We start from the raw sequence: 20,352 nt of genomic DNA, 5'->3' as shown, positions 1-20,352 counted from the left end.
CTGAAACAGACTCTTCGCAATCTTGATGTCATATTTGACCCTGAAATGAGCTTTCGACCACATATCCGCAGCATAACTAAGACCGCCTGTTTCCACTTCCATAACTTCGCCCGCCTCCAGCTCATCTGCTGCTGAAACCCTCATCCATGCCTTTGTTACCTCCAGACTTGACTACTCCAACGCACTCCTGGCTGGCCTCCCACATTCTACCCTACGTTATTATCATCATCGGTAGTCCCTCGGAATTGAGGAAGACTTGCTTCCACTCCCAAGGTGAGTTCTTTGATGGCTGAACAGTCTGATATGAGAGCCACAGACCCTGTTACAGGTGGGACAGACATTCGTCGAGGGAAGAGGTCGGTGGGTCTGGTTTGCCGCGCGCTCCTTCCGCTGGCCTCTTCATGCTCTTTGCGTTGGGACTCGAAGAGCTCGACGCCCTCCCGGATGTACTTTCTCCACCTCGGGCGGTCTTCGGCCAGGGTCTCCCAGGTGTCAGTGGTGATGTTGCACTTTACCAGGGAGGCTTTGAGGGTGTCCTTATAACGTTTCCGCTGACCTCCTTTGGCTCGTTTACCGTGAAAGAGCTCCGCATAAAGCATTTGCTTAGGGAGTCTCGTATCTGGCATGCGAACTATGTGGCCTGCCCAGTGAAGCTGACCCTACGTAAACTAGAGGTGATCTAAAACTTGGCTGTCCGAGTGCAAACTCACACCAAGTCCCGCTCATCCCTGTGTTCGCTGACCTACATTGGCTCCCGGTTAAGCAACACCTCAATTTCAAAATTCTCAACCTTATTATCAAATCCCTATCTCTGTATTCTCCTCCAGCCCCATAACCCCCCTCACCTCCCTGCCCCCCCAAGATGTCTGCGCTCCTCTAATTCTTCCCCCCCCCCCCCCCCCCCCCCGAGCATCCCTGATTGTAATCGCTCAACTAATTGACCAAGCTGCGCTAACTTCTACTTATGTGACTCGGTGTCACAATTTTTTATTGCATAATACTCCTTGGGTCGTTTCACTACGTTAAAGACGCTATATAAATACATGTTCTCCCTTTTGGTTCGTTCCTTCTCATTGTCACTACTTTACCTTTTGCTTATGTCTCATCATTACTATTCTTGCAGCCTTTGTCTTTGGTTATCTCCACACTTCCTCCCAACCTATCCTCATTATTGACATTTTTACTCCTACTGTGTCCCTTTTGGTTGTTGCCTTTCTCCGAATAACACTCCTGTGAAGTGCCTTGGGACATTTTACTACGTTAAAGGCGTTATATAAATACAAGTTACTGTTGTTTTTACTTTGACTCCTAGCATGTCCTCCTCATCAGCACTCCTTTCCCTTCCATATTGCCTCTCTTGTTAGCAGTCTCCTTCCCATCATTGGAGCTCAACTGCTGGGTCAATAGTTATTGTTGACAGAAGATTCCCTTCCGCTCTATTCCCTTAACATCCCCATTTCTCCTTTCTGGCTTTTTTCCTCTTGTTGCCTCTGTCTTTTCTATGCTATCCATCTTGATGCCTCTAGTTCCCTTGACATGCCCTTCTTCCTATTGCTGTTATCCCTTCTAATTGGTCCCACCTGCTCTCTTCCTCGAGTGTTATCTCATCTTACTGAACTTTATTTTTCAGTTATTTTCTATAGCCTGCTGCCTGATATCCACCACACTCACTAATGAATAACCCTGCTATAAAATGTTAAATTCCCATGACTGGGCTCAGTTCTTCTTCACCTCTAATTATTTCAAAAGAAAGCAATAATTTGACAAAGTAATTAGTATATTTCACCAATATGTAATATCACAATGATGTGCAGTATAAATAAAATACAAGACAGGTCTTTAATAGTTCCGTTTACATAATTCACTCACCTTTTGGGCTTGGGAGTTGGGTTGCCTGAAGGGATGGGAACCTATATGGTGTGGCTCAGTGCATAGCACTCTCGCCTCTGAGTCAGAAGGTTGTGGGTTTAAGTCCCATTCCAGAAACTTGAGCACAAAAATCAAGGCTGACACTCCAGTGCAGCACTGAGAGGGCACTGCACTGTCGGAGCTGCCGTCTTTGGGATGAGACGTTAAACCGAGGCCCTATCTTCCCCCTCAGGTGGATGTAAAAGATTCCATAGCACTATTTCGAAGAAGAGCAGGGGAGTTGTCCCCGGTGTCCTGGCCAATATTTATCCCTCAAATCAACATAACAAAAACAGATTATCTGGTCATTATCACATTGCTGTTTGTGGGAGCTTGCTGTGCGCAAATTGGCTGCCACATTTCCTACATTACAACAGTGACTACACTTCAAAAGTACTTCATTGGCTGTAAAGCGCTTTGAGATGTCCAGTGGTCGTGAAAAGCACTATATGAATGCAAGTCTTTTGTACCAAATGTATGTAATATAAAATTATATGGCGCCAAATACCATAACGTTAGCCTTTATATACTTTAAATTTAAATAGTGAAATTAAAAGATACACAACCTCTCTTAATTCTTCCAAGGTGATCTTTCCATCTCCATTGGTGTCATACATGTGAAATAAAACTAGAAGAAATATAAGATAGTTTAAATCAGTGCAGAAGAGCTTTACATTATAGAGCACTGTATGCTCCAACAATGCACTACAGAAAATGTCAGTTACATCGCAATATTAATTTACACACAATATCACAAAAAGTAATTAAGCAGTTAATGATAAATTGGAAATATTTTCAGACTGTGCAAGTTCTGATATAACTGAGCAGCTGATAAACAGAAGATTTAAAGCATAATTCTTCTGAAAATAGCATCACTGCACAGATACAATGTTAAATACAGTAAAAGCAAGTCATTTTTTGTTTTAAAATATTGGTATACATTTTAATAGCTACGACAGAGGGTGGTAAAGGAATATTCTAGGATTCTGATTCTAAAAGGGGTAAATCAATCCCCTCCCTCCGTGTAACGTGCACCTCTTAGTTGGTCGATGTATTGTCATTGGTGGCGTCTATAGCAGGGGTACTCAGCCCCTAGGAAGGGGGTTAGAATTGGGTGTGTGAGGGGCAGGGATGGGAGTTCATCTCACATGGTTGCCTTTAGCAACAGTCAATGTTCACTAGGCCTCGGCCCCTCAACACAAACAGGGATAACTTCCCACCCACTTTACAGTGCACGGAGGCTCTCGTGTCCAGGCCCCAGGTCTCACTCGCCCTCCAACAGATCTTTGATGCACTTGAAGGTGATCTCAAGCTGAAAAGGGTTGAAAAACAGCAGCGGGTTGTCCAGCACCAGCACCTTGTTCACCTGTACCTGCACCATGGCTCCTACAGGGTAATTTTGTGTTTTTCTTCCCTCGGGCCCACCCATGCTGATTTAAAACGGACCGAGGCCCCAGGGTGGCTTGGCAGTGTGTGACGGGCCCCAAGTCTTTGCTTTCCCGCAGAGGCTCTGACTCATCCTCCTCCTCCACCTGCTGCTCGATTGGTTGGCAGAGCGCCCATAGGTGCCTCTACCGCCACCGAGGGCCAAGGATGCCCAGGCCCAGCCGCCGACCTCCCCATAGGGCATCAGTGAGGCGGGGCCTCTCAAAGCCACCTGCTAAAACTAGCCGATCTCCCATGGCATGGACCCCTTAAAATCTTCTCTCAGTCCCCTAGTGAGGTGCGAACCCCTGGTCTATAAGATGTTAAGAAGCTGGACCATCTTACGGTGAAGGTAAAATACAAAGCTCACACAAGAAAATTGAGAAGATAGTGGACTATCCTGTAATTTAAACCTGGTTGTATTATGCGTGCAATCTTTGTCCTCTCTAGTACGGAGCAATACTCTGCTTTGACTTCCCCCTTAGAAATCAGGTGCAATGTCAAATACAAATAACAATATTTTCTCATTGGCTGAGCTGCAGTATTTCTTCCTTATGATATGCAATTCCAACATACTCTTGCATCATTTTTGTGCAGGAGTACTTGAAGGTGAAGGGAAAATTCAGGATGGAGGTCTTGATGCACCAACAGCTAGGATTCCAGCCAGCACAATTGTCTCCTGGAGTTATGATGCAGTCTAACAGGTGATTAACACAAGCAAACTTCTAATGAGAACGTGTACATTTCTTCAAACAATGTTACAGCATTTTCACAACAGTATGCTGAAAATGTCCACGTGATCTAGAGTCTGAATGTAATACATGTCTACTTTCTGGCCCAGAGCATTGGGATGCTCAGAGGTGACTCACATCTTGGACTGGCAATGACAAGTGATCCAGATAGCATTATCTGGGATAAACCAATAATGTAAATCAAAACTCAGGTATTTAATAATAAAAGCCAATGAAAAAGAGCTTAAACAGATTGACAGAGGATTTGCACTTAACAAAACATCAGTTGTTGATAAATAGAATACCTTTCAGGGCATATTAAAAAAAAGACTTGCACATATATAGTGCCTTTCATGACCTCAGACATCCCAAAGTACTTTATAGCCAATAATATACTTTTGAAGTGTTGTCACTGTTGTAATATAGGAAATATATTCATGTGCATACCAAAGATTAGTAAATGTGGATTAAGGAAACTTGATTCGAAATTGCATAAGACAATACAAAGTGAAATAAGAAAAATTAATTTGCATTTATATAAGCACTTTCACAACACCAGGATGTCCCAAAACGCTTCAATAATGTTCAAAAGTACAATAATGTACTTTTGAAGTGTGGTCATTATTATAATGTAGAGAAATAGCAGCTAATTTGATAGATTGGGGGCCAGAGATAGAGAGATTAGTTTAGAGAGAAAGAGATTGGTTTGGGGCGAGGGAGCGATTCAGGGGGGGAGAGCGAGAGAAAGACTGGGGGGGAGAGAGACTGGGGAAGAGATTGGGAGAGACAGCGATTGAGGGAGAGAGAGCAATTGGTGAAGAAAGATGGGGAGAGAGCGCGATTGGGGGAAGAGAGAGAGATTGATTGATTGGGGCAAAGAGAAGGGGAGGGGGAGAGAGAGAGAGAGAGCATGATCTCATTGAATGGCGGAACAGGCTCGAGGGACTAAGTGGCCTACTCCTGTTCCTGAGTGCCGAGTGGATGATCCATCTCTGCCTTTTCCAGAGGTCCCCACCATCACAGAAGCCAGACTCCAGCCAATTCAATTAACTCCACGCAATGTCAAAAACGGCTGAACACAGTGGATACAGCAAAGCAAAGATAGAGAGATTGGGGGAGATATAGAGAGAGATTGGGGTGCAGAAAGGGATATTTCTAGTAATTCATTTGCAGTAATTATACTCGTGAATGGAATTAAACTCAGTGCTGTGAAAGAGCGGAGGGATTTGGGGATACTGATTCACAGGACATTTATGGTTGATAAGGCTTAACTTTTTTTTAATGGAATTCTAAATTTTATCTTGAGGTATAGAATATAAAAGCCAACTGGAACTGCTGAGCCTGCATAAAACCTTAAGGAGGTGAAATTGGGTATCGCCCTGTTTGGCGTCAGGCGCTAATCATTTCAAACTTTTAAAAAATTTGACCGTTTTGCTCCAAGAAGGAAGTGGAGCACTAAAACTTCCTTCCTGGAGCGCAATCGGCAGCAGGTGGGGCAGTAAGTTCAGCAGTGCTGCACACTGGGCCGTGGAGCCCTGTCGCGTTGAATGTCTCCTTCCCTCCCTTAAAGGGAAGGGCCATCGCTGCAGGCTCTGCAAAGGAAAAACATGATGGCAGCCGCAATCCCGCGCGATCAGCCTGGCACTCAGGCAGAGTGCAGGGCTGATCGATCGCGGACAGGAACCCACGAAAAAAGCTGCAAGAGAGAAGATAAAAACTTATCTTGGCCACTTCGCCTTTAAGCATCGCCCCCGAAGTGGCTGGCCGCCCGATGCAAGCCTCCTGCAGCTATCGGTGTTTTCGCCCGGCGCTGCTGCAGGGGGCGGAATGCATTTTAGGGACCGGGACGATGCGCACGGCAATAACGTCACGATCTCTGAACGAAGGAGATCGGGATGTAGCACCGCTGCAAAACTCCCGCCGAATTATTAAAGATGTAATCGCAGCACATTTGGAAAGCAGTGACAGGATCGGTCCAAGTCAGCATGGATTTATGAAAGGGAAATCATGCTTGACAAATCTTCTGGAATTTTTTGAGGATGTAACTAGTAGAGTGGACAAGGGAGAACCCGTGGATGTGGTGTATTTGGACATTCTAGTGGGGTACCGCAAGGTTCAGTGCTGGGATCCCAGCTATTTACAATATACATTAATGATTTAGACGAAGGAATTGAGTGTAATATCTCCAAGCTTGCAGATGACACTAAGCTGGGTGGCAGTGTGAGCTGTGAGGAGGATGCTAAGAGGCTGCAGGGTGACTTGAACAGGTAAGGTGAGTGGTAAAATGCATGGCAGATGCAGTATAATGTAGATAGATGTGAGGTTATCCACTTTGGCTGCAAAAACAAGAAGGCAGAATATTATCTGAATGGTGACAGATTAGGAAAAAGGGAGGTGCAATGAGATCTGTGTGACATCAGTCATTGAAAGTTGGCATGCAGGTACAGTAGGCGGTGAAGAAAGCTGATAGAGAATTCAAGCAGGCTGCAAAGTTGAGAAAACACAGACCCATGTCTACGTGAGAGTGAGCACATTGCATTAAGTCATCAATCAACTTGACATTTCAGGACTTTTGGCAGCGAGCCAATTAGGGGTTAACAACATATCAACTGAGCCAATAAGGTCAAAGGAGGCGAGTTCATTTCTGTAAATTGATCAGGTATAAGAACAGTCATTTCTGCCACGTGTTCTCAGAAGGACAAAGGACCTGGCATAAAGTAAGAGCTTGTTGCAGCTGCAAGAATAAAATTACTTTAAATCTACAACCGGAGTTCGCATCTCATTGAAAATTAAGAGTTCTAACAATTTTGGCGTCACGAACAGGATCGTTGAGGGAAGAAACTGAATTTTGAACATCGGACCTACATACTGAGGTAAGGACTCCTCTTTATAAAAGTCCTCGGTCAATTTTCTAAATTCACCTCCCCTTCCACGCAATTCCGAAAGCCTCCGGTTGGTAATCGGCTCGAGGTCCCATAGACGTCTAAACTTCGGCGGTGTGTTAGTTAATTCATCACCGACCCACTGATTCGGCTGGAAAGTCTACGACTCGAGACCCCAGTAAAGAAATTAGTAATATGGTAGCAGAAGATAAGAGCAAAGAATTGCCTACAACTGTTAAAGGCAGGCGGGCAGCACCTGAGGTTTCGATAAATGAAATCCTCGAACAGTTGAAAGAATACATAGAGCAACAATTCGACTTATCTAAAATCTGTATTAAGATCGAACGAAAGTATGGTACCTCCAAAGGTCCTTGGACGAGATCAAAAGGGTCTGGGGAAAAATTACCCGTATGAAAAATAATGAACGAACCAGATGGTCCTTAGCCGTTATGGGACAGATCCGACAGTGGAATGAAATTATAACACGTTCCCAACATGATAGGGACCTGACCAGTACAAAGGACCAATTGCAAGCGGTTTGTGAACAATTGAGACAGAAAAAGCTTGAACTTGAAAAGTTGGAAGCGGATGTTAAAGATCTTAAAAGTGAAATTAAAGAAGGGAAAAAATCATTAGGTCAAGAGACAGTAATAGGAAAAGGAAAATGTATCGGTCAATTCCCAGGGTAAATTTCGATAAATTAAAAGCTCAAACCCGAAGACACGACCAAGGAATAGATACGGATTCCGAGTCCTCCGACGATACAGGGTCGGCGGATGAAGAATTAGGGGTGCGCTTTGCCCCGTTTAAAAAAAAAAAGAAGAGTTGTAACCAGATCAGAAGAGACTGCGGATGAGGATGGAACCAAAAAAACGAGGAAAAGGGTGTATGAAAAATTCTTAGTTCATGATCCAGCAGACCCAGAGAAAATTGATAAATGGTCCAAGGAGTTGCCCAATCCAAAGAAAGGGGGAGTGAAAACGTGGGACCAATTGGACCGCTTAAGAAATATATATCAACTTCATCCCTGGGATGGAGTGCAAATTTTGACCATAATGGTGCCAAAAACACAAGGAAGAAAATTGCACACCAAGGTAGAAGAAGCTTTGGAGCGGGATGAGCAAGAATTAAACGCAGGGTGGGATGCGATTAAACATTGGCTGCAGCTAAGACAGACTGGGGAAAAATTGCAGCCTGCAATTGCAGAAAGGAACAGAGGAGGTCCTGGAGTATGACGAGCGGTTTAGATGCACGTGGCTAGAACATTAGGGTATGAATAATACGGATGAGGAAATGGATGAACAAGTGTTTGGACCCCTGAAAGCAGTTTGCCACAAGATAATGACCTCATAGAAGCATTTAAGCGACTGACAATACAACAACAGAAGGAGTTACTTGGGATAGCAAAAAACGATTAGAGCCCGCCCTGGCCCCCCTCCTCGCACTAATACAACAGAGAAGAGATGGGCTATATATAACTGTGAGGGTGGGCGATAAGGATGTGGACTGTCTTTTAGACACATGGGCGGAATTAACATGCTTACCCCTACAATATGGAGACTCTTTGCCGTTGGATGGTAGGGCACGTACAGCCTATGGAGTTGGGGGCCATAAAATGGAAATTAAAAGGACAACACCGGTATTTATAGGGCTGGGTCCACATGAACTAATCACGCCGGTCTGGATAGGCCCAGTAGATCAACCCCTTTTGGGAATGGACGTTCTAATCCAAGTAGATTCATCGTTGCATTTCGAGGATGGTCGGGTGACATGGTCAATTAGAACTTTGAAGAAAGAAGAATTGAAGGAACACCCGATATGGGCTAAAGATAAGAATGACTGTGGCCTACTCCAGATGGAGCCTGCATCATTTACCGGGACCAAGCCTCCATGCACTAAACAGTATCCCATCAGTCCAACTGCCATTGCGGGAATCTTACCGGTTATTCAGCAATTGGAGAAACAAGGGGTGCTTATTAAAACGCATAGCTCCTCCAATAGCCCCGTGTGGCCGGTACAGAAATATAATGAGACTTGGCGTTTGACTGTCGATTATAGGAAAGCTAACCAGTGTATTGATCAAAAAGCTCCTTTGGTTGCAGATCACGCCACCATTTTTAATGCCCTCAAAACCGGAACATAAATATTTCTCGGTTATAGATATGGCCAACGGATTTTGGTCGGTGCCTCTGGCACCGGAGGTTCGACAGTGGTTTACTTTCACGGTCCAAGGACAACAGTATACTTGGACCCGGTTACCGCAGGGTTTCCACAACAGCCCTACGGTATTCCACATGGCTTTACAAAGCCATTTGCGAGAATTACCTCCCCTGTCATCCACAGTCATCCAATATGTAGACGATATCCTGCTAGCTTCAAACACGGAAGAAAAGCATGAACAAGATTTACGAGCTTTGCTGGACCACCTTTGGCTGAAAGGACATAAAGCCAGCATCGACAAAGCACAAATATCCCAAGAAGAGGTTGTATACCTGGGACAAAAGATTTCACAAGGAAAGAGAGAACTTACCCAGGATAGAACTGCAGCCATTCGGGCTGCTAAAAAAACCACCACTATTCAGGAACTAAGGTCCTTTTTGGGATTGTGTAACTTTAACAGAAATTGGATTGACTCCTTCACACAGCTTGCTCAGCCATTGAATGATATCTTAAAGGGGAAACGTGCCTCTAAAGAAGCCATCACCCTCACTAAGGAACAGCAAGAGGCTTTCATGAGTTTGAAAAAGGCCTTGTGTTCGGCACCGGCTCTGGGAATCCCCGACAGTGGTAAGCCATTTACTCTGTTTGTCCATGAGAAAGAAGGATACATGACAGCTATAGTGACACAAGAACATGGGGATCGGCAAAGACCGTGGCTATTATTCGGCAAAACTGGATGTGGTAGCCCTCGGATGGGGAAGTTGCCTAAGGGCCATGGAAGCTACATGTCGAGCGGTAATGATAACTGCGGGTCTAGTCCTCAACCAAAAGCTGATTGTCAAGTGTCCCCACACTGTACATGCTTTGCTGTCTATGAATAGAATGTCTCCGGTGACGGCAGCTAGATGGACCCGCTGGACAGCAGTTTTGGAAGCTCCAAATTTCCATATCGTCCGGACCAGCCCGGTTAATCCCGCAACTATGCTCCCGATGTCAGAATCGAGGGAGCAAGAGGAGGGAGAATGTGAAGAGCATGACTGCGTGGAGATTTTAAAAGAAACAGAAGAAATAGCCTTAGCAGCAGAGGAGCCTCTGCACAACCCAGACCTCATCCTGTTTACAGATGGTTCCTCCTTTGTTGACAATGGTACCAGAAAAGCAGAATGGGCAGTTACAACTTTATATGAGGTAGTGGCAAAAGGATGTTTACCCTCAACAGGCTGAGTTACGGGCCCTGTCAGAAGCATGTCGAATAGCAGAAGGATGTGGGAATTCTTAACGTAACGGGGATTCTGAATAAAACAGATGGAAAAGCCTGGACAGGCCCCGGAGTGTTGCTGACAAAGAAACAGCTAACATTCATTGCCTATAATGGCACCTATTGGGTGTGTGGTCGCAAGGCCTACCCTTGGCTGCCCCAGAATTGGACGGGATCCTGCTATTTAGCCTACATTGTGCCATATATTTATCATATAAAGTCACTGTCGGAACATTTACACCGTTCTAAGAGAGCTATCACAGAAACAGAGAGGTTCTTTGCCATTCTGATCCCCGGGTATGGGACCACCAAACTGGCAAGGGGATCCATTAACATGACTTCCGTTGTGGAACGGGTAGCCAATGATACTTCAGAGGCCCTCGTTAAAATCAATGCAGAAATGGTAGCAATCCGCACAGTAGCTCTACAGAATAGAATGGCCCTTGACTACATCCTGGCTGAAAAGGGAGGTACTTGCGCCCTACTCGGAACTGAGTGTTGCACATATATCCCAGATAGCTCCGAAGAAATTACCCACTTAGCGGAGCATATTCAAAAGGAGGTAGAAAAATTAAAGCAACCCCCATCATTCACTTTGTGGAGCGGAGCCACTGAATGGCTAAGTTCAATAGGAACTGCATTGGTGGAAGGTTTAATTCTATTCGTTATAATTATTTTACTTTTATATTGTTTGTTTATGTTGATTAAATGTTGTTGCAACCAGATGGCTGTAGCTGCTGTCCCACAGGTGAGACACCTTGCAGGTCCCAGCAGACTGTCTGTACGTGGCACAGGGGTATGTTATACTTAAGAGAAGGTTGTTTACTGGTTGAATTAAGATATTGATTTGGATTAAATTGGAATGAGGTTAATTAACCTACTAAAACCTGACATCCATTGTGGCCACGATGGAATTCGGGTTGATGTAAATTTGTGTGGAATCTACTAGTCCGGACATGTGGTGAAACACATCAACAAATTTTAGAAGGAAACTTTGTTATCATGTATGAAATTATGTTGTAGAATGTTTAACCAGTGATCCTGATGATTTATGATTTAGTTTGTGAAAGAATCAAAGGGGAGGGGTATTGATAGAGAATTCAAGCAGGCTCAAAGTTGAGAAAACACAGACGCATATCTACGTGAGAGTGAGCACATTGCATTAAGTCATCAATCAACTTGACATTTCAGGACTTTTGGCAGCGAGCCAATTAGGGGTTAACAATATAGCAATTGAGCCAGTAAGGTTAAAGGAGGTGAGTTCATTTCTGTAAATTGATCAGGTATAAGAACAGCCATTTCTGCCATGTGTTCTCAGAAGGACAAAGGATCTGGCATAAAGCCAGAGCTTGTTGCAGCTGCCAGAATAAAATTACTTTAAATCTACAACTGAAGTTCGCATCTCATTGAAAATTAAGAGATCTAACAAAGGCAAATGGTGTGTTGGCCTTCATAGCGAGAGGATTTGAATATAGGAGCAGGGAGGTCTTACTGCAGTTGTACAGTACCTTGGTGAGGCCACACCTTGAATATTGTGTACAGTTTTGGTCTCCTAATCTGAGGAAGGACATTCTTGCGATTGAGGGAGTGCAACGAAGGTTCACCAGACTGATTCCCGGGATGGCAGGACTGACATATGAGAAAAGACTGGATCAACTAGGCTTATATTCACTGGAATTTAGAAGAATGAGAGGGGATCTCATAGAAACATATAAAATTCTGATGGGACTGGACAGGTTAGATGCAGGAAGAATGTTCCCAATGTTGGAGAAGTCCAGAACCAGGAGTCACAGTCTGGGGATAAGGGGTAAGCCATTTAGACTGAGATGAGGAGAAACTTCTTCACTCAGAGAATTGTGAACTTGTGGAATTCTCTACTACAGAAAGTTGTTCGTTAGATATATTCAAAAGGAGTTAGATGTGGCCCTTATGGCTAAAGGGATCAAGGGGTATGGAGAGAAAACAGGAATGGGGTACTGAAGTTGCATGATCAGCCATGATCATATTGAATGGTGGTTCAGGCTCGAAAGGCTGGATGGCCTACTCCTGCACTAATTTTCTATGTTTCTATGAGTCGCTGATCTCGCCACGCCCGGTCGCAAACCCATTTGCGACCCATTATTGTCCCCCCGGGGGTGCTAACTGGAGGCGCAAAGTAACCCAACTTTGCCCCCTAAGACTTCAATTAGGATACTGTGTGCAATATTGCGTTCCACACTATAGGAAGGGTATTAAGACTTTAGAAAGGGTACAATGCAGATTCGCTAGGATACTCTCATAAGGAAATACAAATATGAAGAAACATTTGAATAATTCTGGTCGTTATGATAGAAGTGTTTAAAATTATGAAAGGATAGGACCGGGAAGATAGAAGCAAGTTGTTCCCAGTAGTTAAGGGGTCAAGAACTAGGGCCCATAGATACAAGATTACATGTTAGAGATTTAGAACAGAGCACAGGAGAAACGTCTTCATACAGAGTTGTGACATTGTGAAATTCACTTCCAGGGTTGGTGGTTGAGGCATAAATTACGTCAACATTCAAGATTAGATTGGAGAGTGGATGAAGGAAAATGGGTTGAAGGGATAGGAAACAGGGTGGGTGAAGGTGATTAGAACTATTTGCTCGCTTGGAGAGTAAACACTGACACGGCCTGGTTGAGAAAAATAACCTTTATCGTGTCATTTTTCCTATTTCCTGTGTGATTTTATAGGCCCATTTCTGCATTTTTTTTCTCTTTGATGCCCCACTCCTGGCTATATAAAAAAAAAAAGCAGTTAATTACTGCTAATTCTTCAGCCTTAGCTGAGGCTCTGCTACCGGCTATCTATACACCATCTTATATCTATGTGCAGTTTCTTTGTACAGAATCTTACTTCCAATTTGCATATTTTGCTACACTTTGCCATTATAAATGCCTATATCCACATTTATGATGGAACATTTGAAGGTATTATCTTTTCCTCACAAATCACTCAACGTGTTTGCTGAATTTTTCTCAGCTGAAACTTTTTCTCAGTAACTGATGCCCAATGTAAGGATTTAAACAATTAAAATGTTTCAAATTACATTCATCCATCAAATGTATTTTGTGCGTTTTATGGTCTTAATTAAAGCTTTTACTTGAAGGCCTCAGCCTTCGGGTTTGGGCTTGAATTTATCATTTTTTGCCTACACCTGTGATGCCGCGAGCGTGTTTGGATTATGAAGTCTGAGCACGCGCAGTGTAGCCAATTTCCAGGATACGGACTGTTTCTTTAAGCTTGTAATAGTTTCAGCTGTATTATTTGAAGAAAAGCTAGAGGGCAAATTTCTAAAACTTTATTCAAGTAAAGTTTATAGTAAGTGCTTCTTATTGAAACAAAGAGGCTTTTTATGAGCTCGTGCTAAGGAAGCCTGTTACTTAAAGGCCATACTGTTCTTATACTGCGATTGACGATATATAGCTGGTGGTTACTGTATAGCTACATAATGCACTTTCAATAAAGAGGCTTCCCAAGCTCAGGACTGGGAAAGCCTATTTGTAAAATAGGGGAATTGATGAAAGCTTTCATTCTTTAGCTTCTGCCCCTCTCTCTTTTTCCCCCATCCACCCAGTGTCTGTGCCTCCACCCTTTTGCTACTCTCTCCGACTGCCTCTTGCTGCTCTGACACACTCGTTCAAGAACCCCTGCTTTTCCTTGCTCAGCACTGATGCCTCTGAGAAAATCCCAGCTGCCACATTCCGAAGAGAGACTTGGGAACCAGTTTTGAGTTCTTTTTTACTTAAAAAGCACAAGCATTATAAGTGAGGCTGAGAACGCAGCTATAGTGCTTTTCTCATGGTACTGTACAACCCTCCAGGATCCTCCTCCCTGTGCGCCCACATCCAACAACCTCCCCCAATGCTCCCACCACAACAACCCTTCCAGGTCTTCCACACCTCAAGACAGCATGCCCACAACTGCCACATCCGTACTTCCCAACACACCACTGCCAGTACTCCCAGATCCTGAAACCCCTTTCCTACTACTCTGACACCCCAGGACTGCCACCCGAATGCTCACATACGGCAGCACCCTACAACTCCTGCCACACGCCACCAACCCCTCCTGCTCCCACACCTGTAGATTACCTATCAACACTACCAAATCACATCACAGCCCTCAGTCTTTCTACAAGCCTCTTGTTTTCCTGCAACCTTGAACATCTTCCCTACCATCTACCTGTGGATTCAAGACTTTTAAAAATATAAGGCATTAAATTCATTAAACAAACATATAGTAATCAAGGCCATCGATTTCAAAATACCACAAAAATTTGAACATGATTACAGAATTGGAACCCAAAGGTAGCACTAACGGTCCCATTATACTTTGAATAAGTGAAATTGTGTTTTTATTACAATCATGATAAATTATATAGAACAAAGCAACAAATGCTGCAGCTCACATGAGCAACACCATGGAGCCCTGCTAGTTATATATTAAAAGTTTGTGTATTGCATGAAACATCACATATTTCCTGGAACATTTTTGAGTAACATTTCTTGTAATGTGTGTGTCACTCCTGGTCATAGGCAAATTTATTCTAACCGTGGCAAATTTGTTAGGTAATCAGATTGGGTCATCCTTTCAATGTGATTGATTCCGAGGCCTGATTTCAACTTTATCAAGCGCTGCTCCCTCAGCCTTGCCATCTCATGTGGCCTCTCTACCCCCATATTGTCAATCACAGATAAGGCCATCTTTGATCACTTCCTTGTATCGCTCTCCAACCACATTCATCATTCCCCTCCAAATCCACTTCCTCTGTGTCCAACCCTGGAAAATACTCTTCCCCAAGTCACTTACAACGGCATTTTCAAATTCCCAACTGTCCAACCTCTGACCCTCCATTCACCACAACATTTCTGCTTAACCACACCTTCACCTCTTGTCCCCATTACTCTCTCTCGCCCCAATCATTCCCCCTGGTACGACCCTCATTCCTATTTTCTTAAATCTAAGGGACACAGACTTGAATGGATATGGTGGACAACTGGTTTAGCCATTCATCGCCAGCATATTCTGGTCCTGCTCTCATCTGCCAAAACTGCTCATTATTCCAGGATCATCCTGGAATGCAAAGATAACCCACGGCTTCTCTTCTCCACTACAAACTGTCTTCTAAAACTCCTCTCACTTGCCTCGTCCATCCTCACCTCCATCAAGAAGTGCGAGAAGCTCATGGACTTCTTTATCACTGAGATTGAAACTATCCGATCAGCTGCCTCTGCCACTTCCCTCCCTACCCCTTGCCTACCGGGCCAAACTTCCCTTAAGATTTCCCCCCGCCCTAGCCTTGAACTTGATTCTTTCTCTAGTATCTCTCCCATGTCCCTTCATGCCCTCTCTGAGCTCATCTTGTCCATGAGACTCCCTTGACCCTATTCCCACCAAACTACTGACCACCCAACTTCCCTTCCTCAGCTCCATGTTAACTGATATTGAACAGTTCCCTCTCCTCGGGTACTGTCCCTATCTTCTTCAAATCTGCAGTCATCACCCCTCTCCTCAAAATAACCCACCCATGAACCCTCCAATTAGATTTCCGCCCCGCAACAGTAGTGAAACAGCCCTCATCACAGTTACAAATGACATTCTGTGATTGTGACCATGGTTAAATATCCCTCCTCATCCTTCTCTATCAGTCTGCAGCCTTTGACATGGTTGACCATACCATCCTCCTCCAACACCTCTCCTCTGTCATCTAGCTGGGAATCTATCCTTGGCCCCCTCCTATTTCTCATCGACAAACTGTCCCTCGGCGATATCATCCAAAAACACTGTCAGGTTCCACATGTACGCTGACCACACCCAGCTCTACCTCTCCGCCACCTCTCCTGACTCCTCCACCGTCTCTGATTTGTCACACTGCAAGTCTGACATCCAGTACTGGATGAGCAGAAATTTCTTCCAACTAAATATTAGAAAGACCGAAGCCACTGTCTTCAGTCCCCACCACAATCCCCAGTCCCTAGCCACCAACTCCATCCCTCTCCCTGGCAACTATCCGAAGCTGCTCCAGACAGTTCGCAACCTTATCATATTTGACCCCGAGATGAGCTTCCTGTTATATAAGTGGACTTGTATTTACTCTGTACAGCCACCAGAGGGCTCAACCCCTGAAGTCCCAAGGGATCCCATAATCCTTTGGGAGCACAGGTATTTAAGGAGGCTTCACAGGTTGGAGAGGCACTCTGGAGACCTGCAATAAAAGACTAAGGTCACACTTTACTTTGAGCTCATAGTGTTCAGTCTGACTCTTTCTCCATACACAACACTTCCGACCAAATATCTGGTCCATCACCAAGACTGCCTACTTCCACCTCCATAACATCACCTGACTCCAACTCCGCCCCTGCCTCATCTGCTAAAACCCTCATCGATGCATTTGTTACCTCTAGACTGGGCTATTCTAATGCTCTCTGGCTGGTCTCCCATCTTCCACCCTACATAAACTTGAGGTCATCCAAAATTCTGCTGCCCATATTTTAACTTGCACCAAGTGCTGTTCACCCATCACCTCTGTGCTCTCTAATCTACATTGTTAGGTTAAGTGTTCCCAGTCTGGCAACACTTAAATTCAAATCCCTTCATGATCTCGTCCTTCCCTATTTCTGTAACCTCCTCCAGTCCTACATCCCCCCTATTTCTGTGCTCCTCCAATTCTGGCCTCTTGTACATCCCCAATTCACAATTACCAGCCGTGCCTTCAGCTGCCTAGAGCCCTAAGTGTTGGAATTCCTTCCCAAAAACTCTTCGACCTCCTTTAAGACACTCTTTAAAACCTATCTCTCTGACCAAGCTAATACCTCCTTATCTGGCTCAGTGTCAAATTTTGTTTGAATGCACTCCTGTGAAGTGCCTTAGGACAGTTTACTAAAATGCAAGTTGTTGTTGCAGAAAATCACGGAAAAGTAAGATCAAACAAATTAAAAACTGAACACTTTCAGTAAAAGTAAAAAAATTTAAACTTTTTCAACACCAATTCATACAATTAGGATGATTTGCACTTTCTCCCTCCTGCACTCGGCTCTTTTTTTTTTACAGATGGAAATTTCAGCTCGTTCTCCAAGAACATACTTTAAATGTTATAATAGGCTTTTTAAATTGTAATCGTAATTTCCTGTAAAGCCTCTCAAACTGGCATGGGCCAGGGATTTTTTAAATCTACCATCAATAATGCTGCATTGATGGCCAGGAAGCACCACTTGCATTGCCGGGACATTGCCATATTGATTTATTAATCCTCCTGACATGGAGCATCCTCACTAATATTGAACAGAACTTACTTGCGGGCCTTCGAAGAGGCTCTGAAAATGAAGCTGGTTCTTTTGGGCGTAAGGACACTAATCGGTATGTTTTTAAAAGCTTTGGAATGTAATTTTTTTTTCATTTACAAAGATACTGACTACTGTATCCAAATATAACTAACAAATGGTTCTGTATATTTTTAAAATTCATTTTCAGTCATCTAAAATCGGGTTACTCAAGTGTGACACTGTGATTAAAAATGCTTGTTTTTTGTGATAAACTCATTGTCAGCTGTCTTAATCAAACTGTACCAAGTTACACTCTTAAATATATCACGGAATATTTTCTAAAGCAAAATGTTTAAAAAAAATAATTACCCCTTAAAACACTTCCCGATTGCACTGGTTCATGGCAGATTTTACATTTGGCAATATGCAAATAAGTTTGAGCGGAAAGTCAAGATAAAACATTTCTCAAAACTTCGCAATTTTGAATGCAATTTACGCCTGGATCACCAATTGCGACCAAAGTGGAAACTCTACCCCAGAGTGTTTATCTTCATTTTAGTCTAACCCCATAACATTCAATGACATTATCATCGCCGAAAACACCTCAACATCAACATCCTAGGGGTCGCCACTGACCAGTAATTCAACCGACCGGTCATATAAATGCTGTGGCTACAAGAGCAGATCAGAGGCTGGGTATTCTGCGGCAAGTGGCTCACCTCCTGACTCCCCAAAGCCTCTCCACATGTCAGGAGTGTGATGGAACACTTGCCTGGATGGGTGCAGCTGCAACAACATTCAAGAAGCTCGACTGCATCCAGAACAAAGCAGTCCACTTGATCATTAGCCTATCCACCACCTTAAACATCCACTCTCTCCACCACCTGCGCACTGTGGGTGCAGTGTGTGCCATTTACAGGATGAACTTGACAAATCTTGCCTGTCATGGGTCGATTCCTAAGCCAAGTGTGTGTCTCTTGAGGATATTGGAGAAGCTGTAGAGGAGGATGCATCTCAAAATATTTTCAAACATTTTAAAAATTGTTTCACATGTTTGATCTTGTGTGCTTGTGCTTTTCTGAATTAGAGTGCAACAGCAGTGTCATACCTGCTCCGCATGATGCATCATATTACAATTAAAAGCAGTCCCATTGAGATTCTCACACTATTCCTGAAGCCACGTCTATTGTATGATACATTTTCTCTTTATCGTGTTCCATTACAGCTAAGTGAGTAATATTTGCTGCCTTTCCTAATCTTTGATCGACTGATGCACAAGGAAGATAAAAACGTGGAAAACCTTAGAACGTATAGTACTCCACGGAAAGTAATAATTTTGTAAAATTCTCATCCTTGTCATAAGTTATGTAACTTATTTTGGTTTTGCCACTATCAAAATTGGATATCTCTCAACATCTCTGCAATGAATGGAATTTGGACATAGGTTTGGCTTCTGGAACAGGAATTTTATAATTACGGCTGTCGATTCACTGTTCAAGTTCTTAAAATCATGAAAGAAATCCATGGAAGGATGGATTGAACCAAATGAAGAAAATTAGCAAACAGGACTATAATTTAAGGAAAGCTAAATGTTAGTTATTAAGTAAATCTTTCCCACTTATGGCTGTTAATTTAAAGAACAGACTGCCACCTAACAGTTGAAACATTCAAAAAGAAATGGAGATATTCTTGTTTGAACGTGGAATGGATAGAGACTTGAGTGCAAATTTGGTGAGTGGTGTGGTACTGCATTTTGTTAGAGGTGATGTCCCTCTACCACAGAGTGGTAGAATGGAGTATTCCGGCTGTGACTCCCACATAGTGAGTGTTACCATCTCAGCTGAGCAAAGGCTGTGTCCCTCTCCGCAAGGAACAACATTGGAGGATCACACTAGACTATCTAACCTGACCCCTCCTTATCCAGGCAAAAGCCTTGTAACATGCTGGTAATTTGAACTCTTGCCTAGATAAGGTAAATGAGGAGGGACTTAAGAGGTAAACTTATCAAATAACAAGAAGTATGGTTTATGGGGCGAATTGTTTGGTTTCCACCTTAAGTTCCTCAAAAGTATAAATAGCACAGCAATCAGTTCACACAGCGATATCAACTTATAGCTGTTTAACCACACACAAAAATGCATTTTAGCTTGTGCAGTATTCCATGAAGAACTTCTCAGGTGGAACCTAATTTCAGGAAAATAGTTTTCAAAGTAGTAGTGTCAAAAATCTATCCATGTTGAATTTTTAATTTGTATTTTATATTGCTGGAAACAGCATGTAAAGGATTAACATACAAGATCACACAGAATATTTCTTAATCGAAAAGCTATCACCTCAGGGACGACTCAAGCTGGCGGCAATGGCTTCATAAGGTACGAGTTTCTAAGGCAAGCATAATAGGACACCTCAGGAGTAAATTATTCAAAATACAGAGTCATTGCATTCAATCGCAGAGTTCTTTGCCAAAGACTTACTATCCATTCACAAGAGAAATGCAGCCTTCTGTGAATGGCTCTTGATCTAATGTAATAGAGAGATGCAATAATCTATTGCCGTTTTTATAACTTTAAAGGAATTGCTATTCACTAGGGGTCAGTCAATTTCAGTGGGTTAAGAATGGATCTGCGCCGGTTAAATTGGAATCAAAGATTGGCAAGCAAAACTGTAATCGAACAATGGGCTGCTTTTAAAGAGGATATGGTTC

General features: G+C 43.4%; 2 protein-coding genes across 5 annotated transcripts in view; one reads left to right on the top strand and one right to left on the bottom strand.

Moving 5' to 3' along the window:
* The window catches only part of fbxo21 (F-box protein 21), a 127,196-nt gene that overhangs the window by 73,816 nt on the left and 33,028 nt on the right, over positions 1-20,352 (top strand). The window contains exons 10-11 of one of the 4 annotated variants that reach the window (XM_070887724.1): positions 3,931-4,037; positions 17,437-17,920. The exons of 1 other annotated variant lie outside the window; for it this stretch is intronic. In XM_070887724.1, the coding sequence (XP_070743825.1) occupies positions 3,931-4,037; positions 17,437-17,518 (189 nt within the window). In that variant the 3' untranslated portion in view covers positions 17,519-17,920. Of the gene's footprint in view, positions 1-3,930; positions 4,038-17,436; positions 17,921-20,352 lie in introns of those variants that run through there. 2 more of the 4 variants (XM_070887721.1, XM_070887723.1) reach the window with 2 other exon arrangements.
* The window catches only part of tesca (tescalcin a), a 53,229-nt gene that overhangs the window by 23,685 nt on the left and 9,192 nt on the right, over positions 1-20,352 (bottom strand). The window contains exon 5 of the mRNA XM_070887727.1: positions 2,475-2,536. Coding sequence (XP_070743828.1) covers positions 2,475-2,536 — 62 coding nt within the window. The remainder of the gene's footprint in view (positions 1-2,474; positions 2,537-20,352) is intronic.

The sequence above is a fragment of the Pristiophorus japonicus genome, chromosome 8, assembly GCF_044704955.1.
Source record: "Pristiophorus japonicus isolate sPriJap1 chromosome 8, sPriJap1.hap1, whole genome shotgun sequence".
Classification (NCBI taxonomy): domain Eukaryota; kingdom Metazoa; phylum Chordata; class Chondrichthyes; family Pristiophoridae; genus Pristiophorus; species Pristiophorus japonicus.
This window is presented reverse-complemented; position numbering and strand designations above follow the sequence as displayed.